The 15,891-nt window shown below is 40.0% G+C and overlaps 1 protein-coding gene across 2 annotated transcripts in view; it reads right to left on the bottom strand.

The window, feature by feature from the left end:
• Window positions 1-15,891, bottom strand: part of NTNG1 (netrin G1) — a 210,248-nt gene that overhangs the window by 45,100 nt on the left and 149,257 nt on the right. For both annotated transcript variants that reach the window (XM_035123311.2, XM_035123309.2), the window contains exon 6: window positions 1,248-1,313. In XM_035123311.2, coding sequence (XP_034979202.1) covers window positions 1,248-1,313 — 66 coding nt within the window. The remainder of the gene's footprint in view (window positions 1-1,247; window positions 1,314-15,891) is intronic.

Below are 15,891 nucleotides of genomic sequence, written 5' to 3' on the forward strand. Positions count from 1 at the left end.
AGGAAAGATCGGTTACTGTAACCTCTTCAAGGGACATTTGAAGAAACTTGTAAAATATAATATGGATTCCATGATTAAGGCAATTCTAGCTGTTAGTAATGTATGTATCTAGGGCAGGCTCAATTTCATCACTATGATCAAGGGCTAGGACTGCATTCATTCCAATCTAGCTCTCCAACAAATTGCTAATACATTTTGTTTTAGCTTAGAAGCTATTTCCTGGATCCTCTTTTGCTCATTTCCTCCTCCATCTGTATTCATTAGAGTTTAAAAGGAACATCCTGTGTATAACGATGGCAAGCTGTAGACCAATATTATTTGGTTTTAAAGAGGGAAAACAAGATAATTCCATGTGATATAATGAATGCGTTTATACCTGACTGAATGAATTTGCTGTGTAAAAGCTCCATAGGAGAACAAACGTTTAAAACGATAGCATTTTAACTATATATGTTCTTTGTCTTTTTAAAATATATATATATAAAACCACACTCCATTCCCCCCTCCCACAATCATCATCATGCCACAGTCTGACAGTAATTGTGTGTGTGTGTGTGTGTGTGTGTGAATGTCACTGGAATTCAGATGTGAAACTAGCTCACTAGGGATTTCAGAACGAAATATTGCTGTCAGTGCTAGCGAAAATCTAATACTTTAAGCACAAAAAAGGATATGGAAGCAACCTACAGTGTGATCCGACCTCTTGGGGGGGGGGGAATGGAGAAGAGAAAACCCCAGCTTTTTTGAAAATGCTGCATTGTTCAAAGAAATTCCCTGAGAAAACTGTTGCTACCACCACCATAAATCTGTCTCAATGCAGCCTCAGCTCTGAATACCAACCGAAATAACATTCATTTCAATTAAGAAAACAAAGCAGAAGAAAGAGACATTAAGAAATGATTTGATGGAGACAAAAGAAATCTCTGGCACTCAAAAATTCTCAAAACTTATTTATCATGCAAACCTTGATGCCTATACAATTCCAGTCTTCTCCAGGGACTCGTATTCAATTTAAGCTATAAAAGTGCTTATAACTTTGGTGAGGAAGATCTGTACATGTTATATAAAGCCTTTTCACGTAAGATTCATTTTTATGATAATAATTCCCAGTAGTTGTTTTTGGACAGTATACTTTTTTATTAGTCCCAAGAGAGGGGAAAAAAAGTGTTTTGTCCTTTTTGCCATCATCTCAGATTCTATGAAAGCAGTTAAAAGTATAGACCAGTAGGAATTTTACAGAATCCTACCTTGATTTGGGTTAGAAACCCCAAGGGAAGATATATTCGGCCATATCCTATCAAACTTTGGAGGAGCTGCATATATCAGGAAAAATCAGGATTTGTTATTTACATCTGCTGATAGATATTTTTTATTTGTTTTAATTTCTAAACAGACGTGTATGGAGAAAAACATAAAGCACAAACATCCATTACTGGACTTTGTCAATGACACACTTGGACAATACATCAAGGCCACATTGAACAAGAACAAGCAATTGATGATTCCCAAAACATTGAATGGACATTTACATTGTGTGTGTGACATTTCAGCTTTTATAATCTAACATTACCAATTTTGAAGTTAAAATATGTATTACAGGAAGGGGCACTAGATAACAGGACCTCTCTAATTCCTAGGTTCTATGGGGTAAAGCTAGACACTCATCTGTCAAGGATGATGTTTAGGGATGGTAGATGGGTAGTGGGGAGGAGGATAGGCTCTGCTCTTTGTTTCATGATTCCTCGGGAGCACTTATATCTTTGGCTAACTTGATAGTTGCACACATCAAATGATACTGTTATAAACAATTACATGGGTGAACATACTAGGCATACATGCCAAAGACGCCAATCCAAAGAAAGATGACTTTGACTAACGTTGATAACACTGCTACTTATTATTTGGCATATAAAAAACACATTTGTGATAATGGCCCATTCATGTTCTAGTCATCCAAGTGATGAATGAACACGTGGACCAGTCTTAACGAGAACCCTACAAACATACACTTCCATTTTGCCCACAACCACACCTAGTAGTGAAGCAAATACCAAATTATCAACACTTCCTATTTAAAGCCATACTCTAAATATAAAATTAGAGTATGAGCCTAGGATAGCAAAGGCATTGTACATAATTTTTGCTCCTCCGTGCTCTTGGAAGCTAGACAAAGCCAGGCGTGTTTTTCAAAAATTATAGCAAAAGATTTAAAAATAAGTAGACTGGGGTTTCTAGAGAGAATGAATTCACTTGATTTCTTATCATATCCAGCGAACTATATATGCAGAAAGAAACTAAAGGGAAAAAAATGCTTATGTGATAGCAGAAATAATCACTGTTTCTATGCACTTGTTGATCACTGTTTTGCTTTCTGATGAGAATTATCAAAGGTGTTTTTTAAAAATGTCCTTAGCATTAATTTGAAGTTTTGCCTGGTAATTCTGATTTATTTCAGTGTAATCAGAACTGCTACATGTTAAAAAGGATTCCTCACTGGTCATCTGCCTTACTTGGTTAGGATGTACACATATATATTTGTGATATCTAATGCTGGCCATACTCAGAGTAGACCCATTGGAATCACCGTCTATATATGTGAGTGTGTGCATTACATACACAGGCACACACACAAACTCTTTTTCCGCATTGCCCTGGCAGAATTAGAAAATATGTCCTCCACAGCTGTCCTTTTGCTGCAGTAGTGTGTCTCTCTGCATTAAAACATTCCCATTATGTGTCTTAGTTCACTCACGCTAATGACAACAAAAATCACAGGAAAGAAGCACCAATGAAATAAAATTTTGCTTAATGTGAAATAATAAATAAATAAATAAATAAAATGTTTTATTGCATTTCAACATGTTTGGGACATTTATCAACTACCGAAGTTACGGCATTTTTGTGAGGGTAGGATTTTCTGTAACCATATTTCATATGCTTCCTCCCCACCACCCCTGATCCTCACACTGTAATCGGTTTCCTGTTTAAAGGCAAGAGATCTGGCTTATGTGTGCATGGTTCTCAGTTGTTAAGACATGACACCTTGATTAATTGTCCATTGTTTCTGCTTTGGAAATGGGCAAGTTGCAGGGTGGAATGTTTGGATATTATTTTGGACTACTGAGCAACATGGCAGGCTACTGCTACGTTTGTTCCTTGTGCAAAGCAACTGGTTCACCAATTCTAATGAAGAAATCAAGCTATTTTGTGCACCCCCTGTTCTAATTAAATAGAGTCAATAATTTAATGTCTTGTGCAACATGGCAGAGCTCTGCCCCAGTCTTTTCTTTCTGTTGAAGTTCAGAACATCAGGTTGCCTACCCCGATCTAGTGGATTAATTGGGTAACAGCGATTTTTTGAGAGTGCAATTCTAAGCCTCTCTGTTGGTGGTTGAATGGGGATGGAGCTCAATTTTTTTCTCCACCAGTGAAAAGTGCCACTGGTGCTGATGAGACTCTGCTGCAGCCTGGCATATGAGGTGCTGGTGGCTTTTGGAGTGGAATACCAGTAATTAATGTATCCATAGCCTGTGGTTCACCTAAGGGGCTTGATTCTTGAGTTCCACATCTTCACCAGTCTAGCGCTGGCACAGCAAATATATATAAAGAATATATATATATATATATATATATATATATATATATATATATGAAAAAAGCTTCCCCCACTCCCTGTTTTGCTCTGGCCATTTGTGTAAAAAAATAAATTCTATACTACTTTATAGGCCAATTGCCTCACAAAGTGCTGTGCAATCAATAAAATACATTAAAAGGCAATCAATACAACATTATAATAACCTCTCATTAAAACCTTTCTTGCTTCTGGCCCTGGGTTTGGATTGCTTTGGCTGTTAATCTTCAGTCATACAATGCAATCCTATGCATGACTGTCCAGAAATAAGTCCTACTGGCAGGGCAGTCTCGAGCAGGTCGCGCGCCCTGGCGCTGAGGGGCGGAGATCGCTCCGGCACTCCCGCCCTCGCAGGGCGCAGCATGGCTTCTGCGCGGCTTTGCTGCGCAGCGCCCTGCCTACTGGCCTGGCGCCCCGCGCCACCGGGACTCTACCTAGAGCCGGCCCTGCCTACTGGGTTCAGTGGGTCTTATTCCTTATAAGTTTATTTAGAGTTGCAGTCTTGGTCACATGTGACCTTTGGACTGTCTAATATCTCCTCCTCCAACCTTGTGATGCCACAAAAAAACCCACATCTCACTGAATCGGGTTTTGGTATTTACCCCTTTCTCCTGCCCACCTAGCAGTTCAAAAGCATGTCAAAATGCAAGTAGATAAATAGGTACCACTACAGCGGGAAGGTAAATGCCGTTTCCGTGTGTTGCTCTGGTTCGCCAGAAGCGGCTTTGTGATGCTGGCCACATGACCTGGAAGCTGTATGCCGGCTCCCTCGGCCAATAATGCAAGATGAGCGCGCAACCCCAGAGTCGGTCACGACTGGACCTTCAAACATCTTCCTTTAAAAATAATAATGGTACAGAGCCTGTTAGATTAAAGCTGCTTCCACTGGGCTGAACCTTGAATTATTTTAAAGCCTTGTTCCACAGCCAGTATATCAATTATTTTTTTCCTGTGACAAATATGGCCCTCATTCTAGGCATTGAGCTTTTCATTTTTTTCCAATTTGTGGCTGGATACAGCATGAACACTACCAAATCTGCACATTTTGCTTTTTAAAAAATGCTTGAATAGTGGGATGAAAACTTCTGAGTCACTCAGAGATTCTTCTGGAGGCTGCCTGTGAAGTCTTTAGGTAACTGGAAAAGATGACTCATTCTCAACAGGCTTCAATCAGAATCCTTTAATAGCCAGGCCATATAATAGCCACTCATTCATTTACCGCAATTTGTTAAGAACTCTCTTTTCCTGAGCAGCAGGAAAATAACATAATAGTTCTGAGATCTCTGCAGGGGTATAGGTAAGTCTGAGGAGAAAGATATTGAATTGTAAAATGCAGCCGGTGATCTCAAAGGGCCCTTTTTTCATTATTAAAAAGTGCAGGGGTTGTGGATATGTACAAAAACAGAGCTTTTTATTTATTAAATTTATATGCTATTACATTTCCACCAGAGATGAAGTTGAGATACTTTTAATCTGATTTAGCATTTTAACTTTTGTATGTTTTAAAGTATGGCTGTACATCTGTCTTAATTTTATCTTTTAATGAATTGCTTAGAGGGTTTTTAAATAATAGTAATAGTAGTAGTAGTAGTAATAATAATAAAAAATAAATAAATAAATAAAATAAAAGTGGTGTATAAATCTTAATAAATAAATGACATTCAAAAAGTACCCACATAGTTTACCATTCAGGTACTGACGAAGATTTGCTTTGCTTTTCTAAAATTGTCTTCAGCAGCTGCGTTTTTTAAAGACTCTGATGATTTCTTTTTTAAAAAAAAACACCATCCAATGCCGTATAAAACATATTCATGCTTAATTATGATGTTTTGGGCTTTAAGCTGAACAGTGTGCTGTGATAGTTGCTAGTAAATATTTATTTTTAATTATTTTGATTATGACATCTGTACAGGATATACAACATATGCAAAAATATAATAATAATAGTATTAGTATTAGTAGTAATAATAGTAGTAATAAATAACCAAATGCAAGCTTTCATACCAAAAATATGTAAGCTATAATGAACTACTAGTTATCAGTTATTCCAAATTATGTAAAGTGTGGGGGAAGCATATTCTTATAAAATGCTTAGCTTACTGTGCTTACTGGTATCAGCCCCACTTTTCTGGGGAATTTCTTATGGTTATTTTGATATCAGTAGTATGGGTCAGACCTACACAACTTGCTAAACAAAATGCATCTATGATATAAGGTGATTTTTTCTCTTGCTGGAAGCAAAACTGAGAAAGTCCATTGAAAATACGGCAGGTTCCTCAACCTCGGCCCTCCAGATGTTTTGAGACTACAATTCCCATCATCCCTGACTGGTCCTGCTAGCTAGGGGTCATAGGAGTTGTAGGCCAAAAACATCTGGAGGGCTGAGGTTGAGGACTCCTGAAATATGGCATACCCTCCAACATTTCTCCGATGAGAATAGGAAATAATAATAATATAATTCCCCTCCCATCTGACTGGATTGCTGCAGCCACTCTGGGTGGCTTCTAACATATATAAAAACATTATAAAACATTAAGCATTTTAAAAAAACTTCCTTATACAGGGTTGTCTTCAGATGTCTTCAACCTTTCTCTCCAACCTTTCTCTGATGAAAACAGGGACGTCCCAAGGAAAAGCAGGACATTCCAGGATCAAATCAGAAACCGGGATGGCTTCTGTAAATCCGGGACTGTCCCTGGAAAATAGGGACACTTGGATGGTCTGATATGGAGATCAGAATGAGGCCAGAGGATGTGATACCACTCCCCCTTCTATCTGTTCTGTATATGTGGAAGAAAGGAATGAACAAGACTATATTTGGCATGTGATGAAAGGTCTGAATGTTTAAAAGGGCTAATGGCACGTTTTGGTCATGGTATGGTCTGCTAGACAGGTGTCTATAATGTAACACATATCAACCAACCAATCACCATTCACTCCTTTTTCTCCACAATAGGCATTACACTAATTAATTATTCTTAGTTCTTACCTTAGCCAAGAACAGATGTAGACTTTTAAGGGTGGTTCACATAGTCACTTGGCTGAAAAATGGCCACAGACACAAACGTAATTTATGAATTGGTGTTTGTTTGAGGGTGTTGGGCAGCACATGCTGGATTCTTGCCTAGGTGAGAGCAAATTGGCACTAAAATGATGTTTTTCTATAATAAAAGTGAGGGATATGACTGGTACTGAGTGACATGTGGTGCTGCACAAGATGAATCTTTAGACAACTAAATATGTTATATGGCCAAGACATACATAGCACACGATATCTGTGATTGGCTCTCCTGATTTGTTCACCTTTGAGAACTTTCACCCATTTTTCAGGGGTGTGTGGGGGGGTGTTGATCAGGGAGAAGTTCAGTAGTGTGGGGAGAGCAGTTACAAGGATTCTTGCTGTGTTTTGTTGGCTGGCCTCCACCATTTATATTTTCCAATATTGCCTCAGAAAAATGTTTCATTACCACATAGTGTCATCCTCAGCAGCATTCTGGGAAGAAATTGGTGCCCCCCCCCACTGTAGCTCCTAGCAAAACTTAAAAAATGGGGGCTGCCTGCCTTAGAAGCCATGAGTTTAACTTCTCCCACCATTTAATTTCAATCCCCAGGCCCTGAAAATATGGAAACACCTATCCACTTACATAACCTTTGAATGGGTCGCAAAAAAGCCCTGGTTATATGTTCCCAGGCCTGTCCACAGTTAAGTTGGACCCTAGAACCTACACTGGGAGAATGGCGGCGGCAGCAGGGAGTTTGCCCATAGAGGAATCAACAGCTTTGCTTCTCATAGCATAGAGATAAACATTCTCCCTTACTAATTAATACCTGCTAAAGACACAGCTACAAGTTGGCAACACCAGCTGTGACCTATCTTTTTAATCTGATATGTGTTTGCTTCCTCCAGTATGAAGGTGGATAACTCTGAAAACTACTGGCAGATGGGTTTCCCTAAGGCACATGTACAAAGAAATGAGTGACCCCTTTGCTTTTTTTCAGAGATAGCTACGGTATGTGAAATCTGTGGGCTCTCAAACCTCAGGAACCAGATTGTTGCTAGAGTGATCGGATGCAAAGGAGGAAAGGGCCTGTGTACCTTTAGTGGTGGTAGAGGAGAGGGATTTCCAGCAGGTGTAACTTTCCCTCACCCCTATCTGACAAGCTGCATCTGCTAAAATTCCCTCTTCTCCACACCTATTAAAAGCGCAGGAGTCCCCATCTTTCTCTTCATCTGGTCACACTAATTGCTGCTGCCCTTAGGCCTCTTCCGGGGAAAGAAAGTGAGCACTGGGGTTGCTAGGCAACCGCTCCTGGTCTGCTTACTGAGAGGAGAGAAGCAGGAAATTTGTTAAACTATTCCAACTGCCTGCCTACCTCCTTCATGACAGAGGACTGTGTAAAACCTCTAATTGCATATAAGTGTGCCTTAGGCTGGGGTGGGAAACCCCGTAGTCCTCCGGAGGTTGAAGCCCAAATCCCATCAGCTTCAGTCAGCTTGGCATATAGTCAGGGCAGATGGGAGCTGTAACCCAACAACACTTGCAGCTCCCTGTGTCTCTTCCATCCCCTGCCTTAGGCCCAACTGCAGACATTTTAATAATAAATTTAGTCTTTTCTGAACGTTAGTTGCAATACTTAAGATACTTGTAAGCTGTTTAGAGATCCCCCCCCCCAATGTAAAGGTAGGCCAGGACCTAAAGTTGACATGTAGTTTAGCTGATAATGTATGGCAAAATTCAACTTGGGAGATCTATAAGCAGACGCCCTGTGCAAGGACTTCTTATTGGACAATGGGGCTTCGTCCCATCCTCCTCCTGTGACGGGGGGTCGGGAGATGCTGCACCACTTGGGCAAATAAGAGAGTGGGGATCATTCCGTTTAGCAAGCTGAAATGCTCATGCAGTCTGAACATTCAGAACAGTGCAATGGTGAAGTCCACTCTTCATTTTCAACTGCTGTTTTCTAATTTTTAAACTTACTGTTAATTCTGATTTTTAATGGCAATTTTAATGTATGCTTTATATTCTCCACAAACCTCTTGGGAGATTTTATTTACAGTTAGGCAGCACATGCATTTTCTGTCTCATTCTATTTTGTTTGCTTGGAACAAGGGACTGGGTTACTGTTCACACTTTGTGAACAAACCTGAAACAGTCCTTTGGTTGGGCTATTTTTCATCAGAAAGGCTTGCCTGATTCTTATGGCAATGTTCCAAGCAGCACAGTGGCTGTGTCTAGCCATATTTAATTTCCCACAGTACCCCAGGGTCTGAGAATTGCTTAAGTGTCTGTTGTACGTTTGCAAGGGAGGAAGATGGGAAGCAAACCAGAGTAAGTTGAATCTGTTTCAAGTGATGTCTCTGGCCTGGCCTCTCATTAACTGCCCTGCTCACCCACCCCACTAGTGGTTCACTGCATTGTGCTATTCCAATTCTCTTCTAGTGCCAGTGTTGGATTAGTAGCGCCCCAATCATTAGATTAAGTTATGCACACAGCAGGAGTAGCAGAGCTCTGCAAGGATATTCTGAGCTCACCTGCCAAAAAGATGGCTGTGAAGGGATGGGGTTCAGAAATTCAAAAAGTGGCCTGCATTGAAAACATTTTGAAAATCCTGTATTATTATTTATTTAAATGTACATACCACCTTTCATCCTCATCGATTACTGGTTGGTTTACAACATAAAAATATAAAATGCATAGCATAATAGCAGAACAACCCCTTAGACATATTATATTATATATTATAGGGTATGGTTCAAAATATATATATTATAGGGTATGGTTTTCCTAATATAACACCATCTAGCTATATCACATGGCCAGATTCAAGTTTACTGCCCAATCCTAGGTGTGTTTATACAGAAGTATGCTCCAAATAACTCAGAGGGACTTGCTAGGAAAACATGCCTAGGATTGGATTCTTAGTTATCTTAAAGTGAAGACAAAATTCTTCACTTTAAGAGTTTCATTCCATTTCCCACTCTGGCCAACCATTTGCTGATGAATGTGTTTTGAATTGTAGGTCTTCTATAATGACTACAACCAGATCCAGCGTGAGAGTAAATATTGTATTCAAAAGCCTTGCTTTTCTCTCTGTTCTTTTCTTTTTTTTAAAAAAGGAAGCTGTTAAGATTAGCTTACTGCTGCAAAAGCTAGAGTCAGGAGAAGTTATAATACAGTGCACAGGAGGTAGGGAAGAGCCCTCAGCAACGTGTGACAACTTTTGTGTGTGAGAAAGCGGAGGTGAATGTGAGAACAGGAGTGTTACAAGTATCAAGGGTGTCCCTATTTTCATCCATGAAATGCTGGAGGATATGATAACACAAAAATGAAATGATGTTTTCTTCCTATTTCTTCTTTCAATAAGAACCCCTGCAATGCTTCAGAGATAATCTCATACATCTTAAAGTACAAGAACATAAGACTAAACCTGCTCAATCAGACCAAAGGTCTATGTAGTCGAAGCTTTCTCTTTGTAGCCAGCCAGATGCCTTTGAGATATCCAAAAAGCAGGAGATGAGAGTTACAGTGACTAGCAATCGTACAGACATTGTAACTATTAGCTAGTGAAGGCTTTTCCTCTATGCATTTATTTAATCGCTTTTTACAACTCCCTTAATTTAGTGGCTGTGTCAGGATGTTTTGTGATAGGGAATAAGAGTCAACCTACACAGGCGGCACACTTGGTACAACTTTTTTTACCTGGGCTGTACCACGCATGGCAGGAGACCTCAGGTGTACACTGTTCTACAAAAATGAAACTCTGTTATTCAAGGCTGATAAAATAAACATTCTGGTACCAAAACTCAGCATAGTTTATGGCCAGAATGGTTTCCCTAACACCTGCCAAACACTCTAGAAAGAAGAGTGGGCAGGAGCGAAATCTTTCAGTGTCTCTAAATATTAGCTCTTTGGCAACTTCTGAATCCTCCTTTCCACAGAGCAAAATATTGCATTTTTGCACAGAGGTACCCAAACTTGAGATCCCATGTTAGCGTATTTTTAAAACCATGTTGGCCTCAAGTTATGCCAGATTGACGAAACAGACCACCTTGCAGAATGGTTGTGACATAAGTAATGCTTGCTTCCCTTCCCAGTACCTCATAATTCGAGTAGTAGGGTCAGAGCAGTTTTTAAAAAAACATAGTTTAAAAATTAAAAAAGCCCCCTTTTAAAAAGAAAGTTTCAATTGAAACTGTCTGGTCTGGAAACAATGCTAACATGACACAAGCATGCTTTATGTAACTAGGAGCTAATAATGCAATTCTAACCATGTCTACTCAGAAGTAAATACAGCAGACCTTACTCCCAGGTAAGTGGGGTTAGGACTGCAGCCAACAGATCTGTTTCTTATGGGTATGCTTTATTTAAAATGAGGGTGAATGTAATTTAGAGTGTAGCAACCCAACATTTAGCATATAATATCAGTAGCATTTTTCTCTGAATATAGCTTTTTTACTTGGAACGGAGGTGCTGGAAAGCCTTTTCTGTTGCTGCCCCCTCCTTTTTACTTCATTCTCTACAAAACTTTTCCATATCTGGTTAATTAATGTATGTGTGCAGTATACAGTCAATTTGTACATCTCATTAGTGTGAATTATTATGGCGAAGCCAACTAGGCTTGCCAATATTGTAATCGATTACCATAGCTGTGACTTTAACAGCAGCTTGTCATTCAGACATTAGCAAGCGATTATATATTTCTCCATGCTGTGAAAAGTGTCACCTGCAGATCATTATTTTTTTGCACACCAAGCAACCACTGAAGCCAGAAGAGGCGGCCTGTCTAGGCTTGTTTTAGCCAGTTGTCAACATCATAGACAGTATTATTTATTACTGAGCAACTGAAATGGTTAGGATAATTGAAAATCTTCTAATGCAAGCAGAAATTATCTTGATTAGAACTACTACCGGTAAATCAGTAGTATACCCTAGTTTCAACTTTATCTGCAATTGAAGATGGTGTCAAATCAAAGAAAATTATATTGGGTATGTAACAGCTCCCGCATGATCACATTTGAAGAAAACAAAACACACAATTCTTAACAAATACAGGCACCTCCCAATTTGCATGGGGGCTGAGTTCCAAGTCACTGTGTGCTTGCGTGAAATCATGTGCAATCTAAACACCCCATTCTGCCCCTGCTCTGTTCTGCCCCACCCCGTTCCACCCTTCTAGTGATGTATTTTATAATGTTTCTGGGTCACTTCCAATTTTAGTGCTGTGTGTGCATGCCTAAAATGGGGGTTGCCTGTAAACAACTCCCTTCACCCTATGTTGCACCCGAAAGGGTGGAATTCGACATAGTTGTAAGTAGGGTAGGTATGAACAGAAGGAGGTCTGCTCATGCAACAGGGCTTTCCTTATCTTCCTCAAACCCACCTAAACCTCTTCTGTGAGTTCCCCAAACTTCCAGGGAAGATTCAGGAGGTACAGAGGGAGGAGAACAGGGAAAGTCCCTTTGTATGAGCTGACTTCGTTCCACTTATGCAACAACTTAGTCGAACCCTAAGACATTTATGCTTACTTAGGAGTTAGATGCCCTTCAGTGTAATTCTGTGTATATTTACTTAGATGCAACTCTACCTGAATTCAATGGGACTTACTCCTAGGTAAGTGCACATAGGATTGAGCCCTTAACCCATGGTTTCAGTGACATCCATGCCACACAATGACTCTTGGCCACAATGGATCACTTGTGTGGGGTGGTTACCATCCACCCAAGAATCCCAGGAGCTGTAGTCTGTGAAAGGTGCTAGCAGTTGTAGCTCTGTGAAGGATAAACTACAGTTCCCAGGATTCTCTTGGGGGAGGTGCTTTAAATGTATGTTATGCTTGCAGCTTTAATTGAGGGAAACTTTACATGAACCTCTAGTGGTGGGGGATATACTACAGTGGCGGGGGCAGCAACCACGTTGCTAAGGGTAGGTCTAAGTCCTATTGCACATATTGGAGCCGACTCCCATAAATCTCCCACTCAACTTAGTGGCAATTACTTCCAAATAAATATGCATAAGACTGGCCTGTTTTTTGGTGTGTGTTTTTAAATAAATCCTTCAACCTCTAGTGTTGGAGGTGGTTCTTGGAGAGCACTTTGCTGGGTTGGTGGCAGGGCTATTCAGAATTGGTGCCAGCCTTACATACAATATTAATTTATCTATCTATTTCATTGTTTCAAATGTGGAGTCTATTAATATAGTAGTACAATGACAAATGTCAACATGGCCTGCAAAGTATATTAGGTTTGGTATCTCAATGAGGACTACAGTAATTGGAAAACAGTTGTGTGTCCCCGCCCTTGTGTGTTTGTGTGTGTTGTTGTCGTGGTGGTGGTGTATGTGTTGGGATGGGTCCTTTATAGCACCCTGGCCAAACACTGTGCCTTCTGTTACCATGATACCCCCCCCCCCACATACATACATAATTCCCTGTGGCAGAGGGACTTTGCTATTGGTTGGTTTCCCACATTGTCAGCTATCTAAAGGCAACTGCCTTTCACTGTACAAAACAACACTTAGTGATTACTGATCCACAGCCACTCATGCAGTAAAGGGACAGTTGTTCGTTTTCAAGTGAAAACATGAAGTAGTAGTAAACTGGTTTTGAGACTTGACTCTGATATACTTCCTAGAATGTTTGGCAGATTTTAGAGTCCAAACTTTGCATGGTCATAAGCGTCTATCCATTTTTAGGAGCAAGTCTAAGCAAGGACACATTTTGGTGCAATTGTCTACTCTTAAGTCTTACTCAAACTAATGCCATAAGCAATATTTTCCGAAAAGGACAATAATCAGAGTTAGTTTTTCCAAAACAACAGCATCATCATATTTCTTGTATGAATACTATATATTATAATCAGGATATGTCAATTAACACATCAATTTCATTTTCTCATTTTCCCAACCTTAAATTTGGTTTATCCCCTTTCCTTATTTGCAAAATAAGAGAGGAAGTCTGCACAGGAATTTATCTGCATTTTTGCATCCCTTCTCCTACTAAACACATTTTAACACAATTTTGCCTAATTTATACATTTTTGCAAACAGTTTCTCCTGATATAATATAGATGTGTATGTTATTTTGCCTAATATATGTATTTTTGTATCACACTTTCTGGATGGAGAACAACATGCTATTTGAAGAAAGAGTCCCTTAATACTTGGGAAAGTGCAAACTAGATTGCTCACATTAAAATGTGAACCAAATTTCTCCCCTTCTCCTACGTAGTGTAGGAGAAATTTAATCAAGGAAAATAGTGTGGTATAAATGACTGGATCCTCCCTTCCTGAGGCCAGCAGCCAGGAACTGACTTGACTGCCTATAGCTACTGCTATTATTACATTGACTGTTATTGCTGTTACTTTAAGAGGGAGATCCTGTTCATAGGTCTTATTTGGACCTTCAGCTGTGTTTAAATTCTATCCTCAGTCTGCATCATGTGTCTTGCAGCCAATAGGTTCTAAGATGTGTGTGTTGTGTCCATGTCTTCTACTCTTTCCGTGAGCTTTTGGGGAGGTGATTCCTCTCTCATCTCCATTTCTGTTTTGCAGCTTCAGATGGTTTGCATAGATGTCAATGAGGAGAAGGGAAGTAGATTTTTCTTTCTTTCTTTCACATACATTCGATTTTCAAGCTTGGTTAGAAAAATTGTAGTGGCTTCCTACAATGGTTGGGTTGCTCTATTGTTCCTGTATTGTGGTTAGCAGTGCTGCCTGCATTCTTGCTATTCAATCTGTATATTGTTATGAGTTTGTGTGTGCTAAATTCCTGTGTCTAATCGGTGTTAGAATATAATTAAGATTTGGTGTTAAAACTGGTGGCTAGACCCATGTGTGTATTTGAGCTATGTACTAGAATAAGAGTTGGTTGACAGTGGAACAGACTCCCATGAGAGGTGGTGGGCTCTCCTTTCTTGGAGGTTTTAAAGCAGAGGTTGGATTACCATCTGCCATGTATGATCAAATTGAGATTCCTGCATTGCAAGGGATTGGACTAGATGGCCTTTGGGGCCCCTTCGTACTCAATTCTAAGATTCTCAGTTGAAGGAGAACGTGTGCCTACTCATTTGCAAATGAGATCTGCCATTGATCCTTTGTCATCCTAATCACTCATTACCCCCAAGCTATCACCTCACAGAGGAACCTAGTCCTGGCTTAATGAGTTTTCTGCTAGAATACACAGCACTGTCAGAAGGTTCTTCCTGATGTTTAGTCAGAATCTCATTTCTTAAAACTTAAATCCATTGGATTGAGTTCTATCCTCCAGAGCAGGAAAAATTAAGCTTTCTCCATCTTCCATGTGACAGCCCTCAGATATTTGAAGATAGCTATCCTCTTTTCCAAGATCAACATACCAGAACTCCCTCAACCGTTCCTCTTAAGGCTTGGTTTCCAGCCCCTTGATCATCTTGGTTGTCTTCCTCTGCACACATTCCAGCTTGTCAACATCCTTCTTAAATTGTGGTATCCAGGACTGGACATAGAATAGTACAATTACTGCCCTCAATTGGGACACTACACTTCTATTGATGCTGCTGCATCACATTGCTGAAGCTTGTGGTTTACTAAGACCTCCTAGATCCTTTTCATATGTTCTACGGGCAAGCCAGGTGCCTCACCCCCCCATCTTATATTTGCACAGCTGGTTCTCCCTGCCTAACTGTAGAACCTTACATTTGTCCCTACAGAAATTAATTTTGTTAGTTTTGGCCCAGTTCTCCTGTCAGTTCAGCGAGCGGGTTCTTAGGGATTGGAGTTCGGAGTTATGCAACAGATATTGTAAGTAGCGGGCTGGAGAGAGAGTCAGAGAGCAACATTTGAGAACAATGCTTGAGGCGTCCTTAAAACCAAGGCTGCTGTGGCTATGGGAGAATTCAGAACCTCTTGGGGTGTGAATGCTGTGAACCCCTTAGGGTGGCGTGTAACAATATATATGTACTTAAACACACTACTACGAGTATTCTACAATCTCCAATAGCCTATCCTGTGGTCACAAGGAAACTGGTCATAAAAAACATGCATTGGAATGCCCTACTGTCTGGGGGAAGTATGTGGAACATTATTCTTGGTGGTCTGCAGTTTGCTCCACAGGAGAAGGCCCTACTGTGTTTCTGAAAGAGGTAATTGGAGGAAAAATGACACGACTGCAAACATCAGATTTAATGTCTGCTGACTTTGATTGCATTTGGTACTTTCAGTACATTGTTTGTTTCTAAACTCTGACTTCTCTGTCAGCGATAGCTTCGGAGGTGGTAATCACCC

This window comes from Zootoca vivipara, chromosome 7 (assembly GCF_963506605.1).
Source record: "Zootoca vivipara chromosome 7, rZooViv1.1, whole genome shotgun sequence".
Taxonomy (NCBI): domain Eukaryota; kingdom Metazoa; phylum Chordata; class Lepidosauria; order Squamata; family Lacertidae; genus Zootoca; species Zootoca vivipara.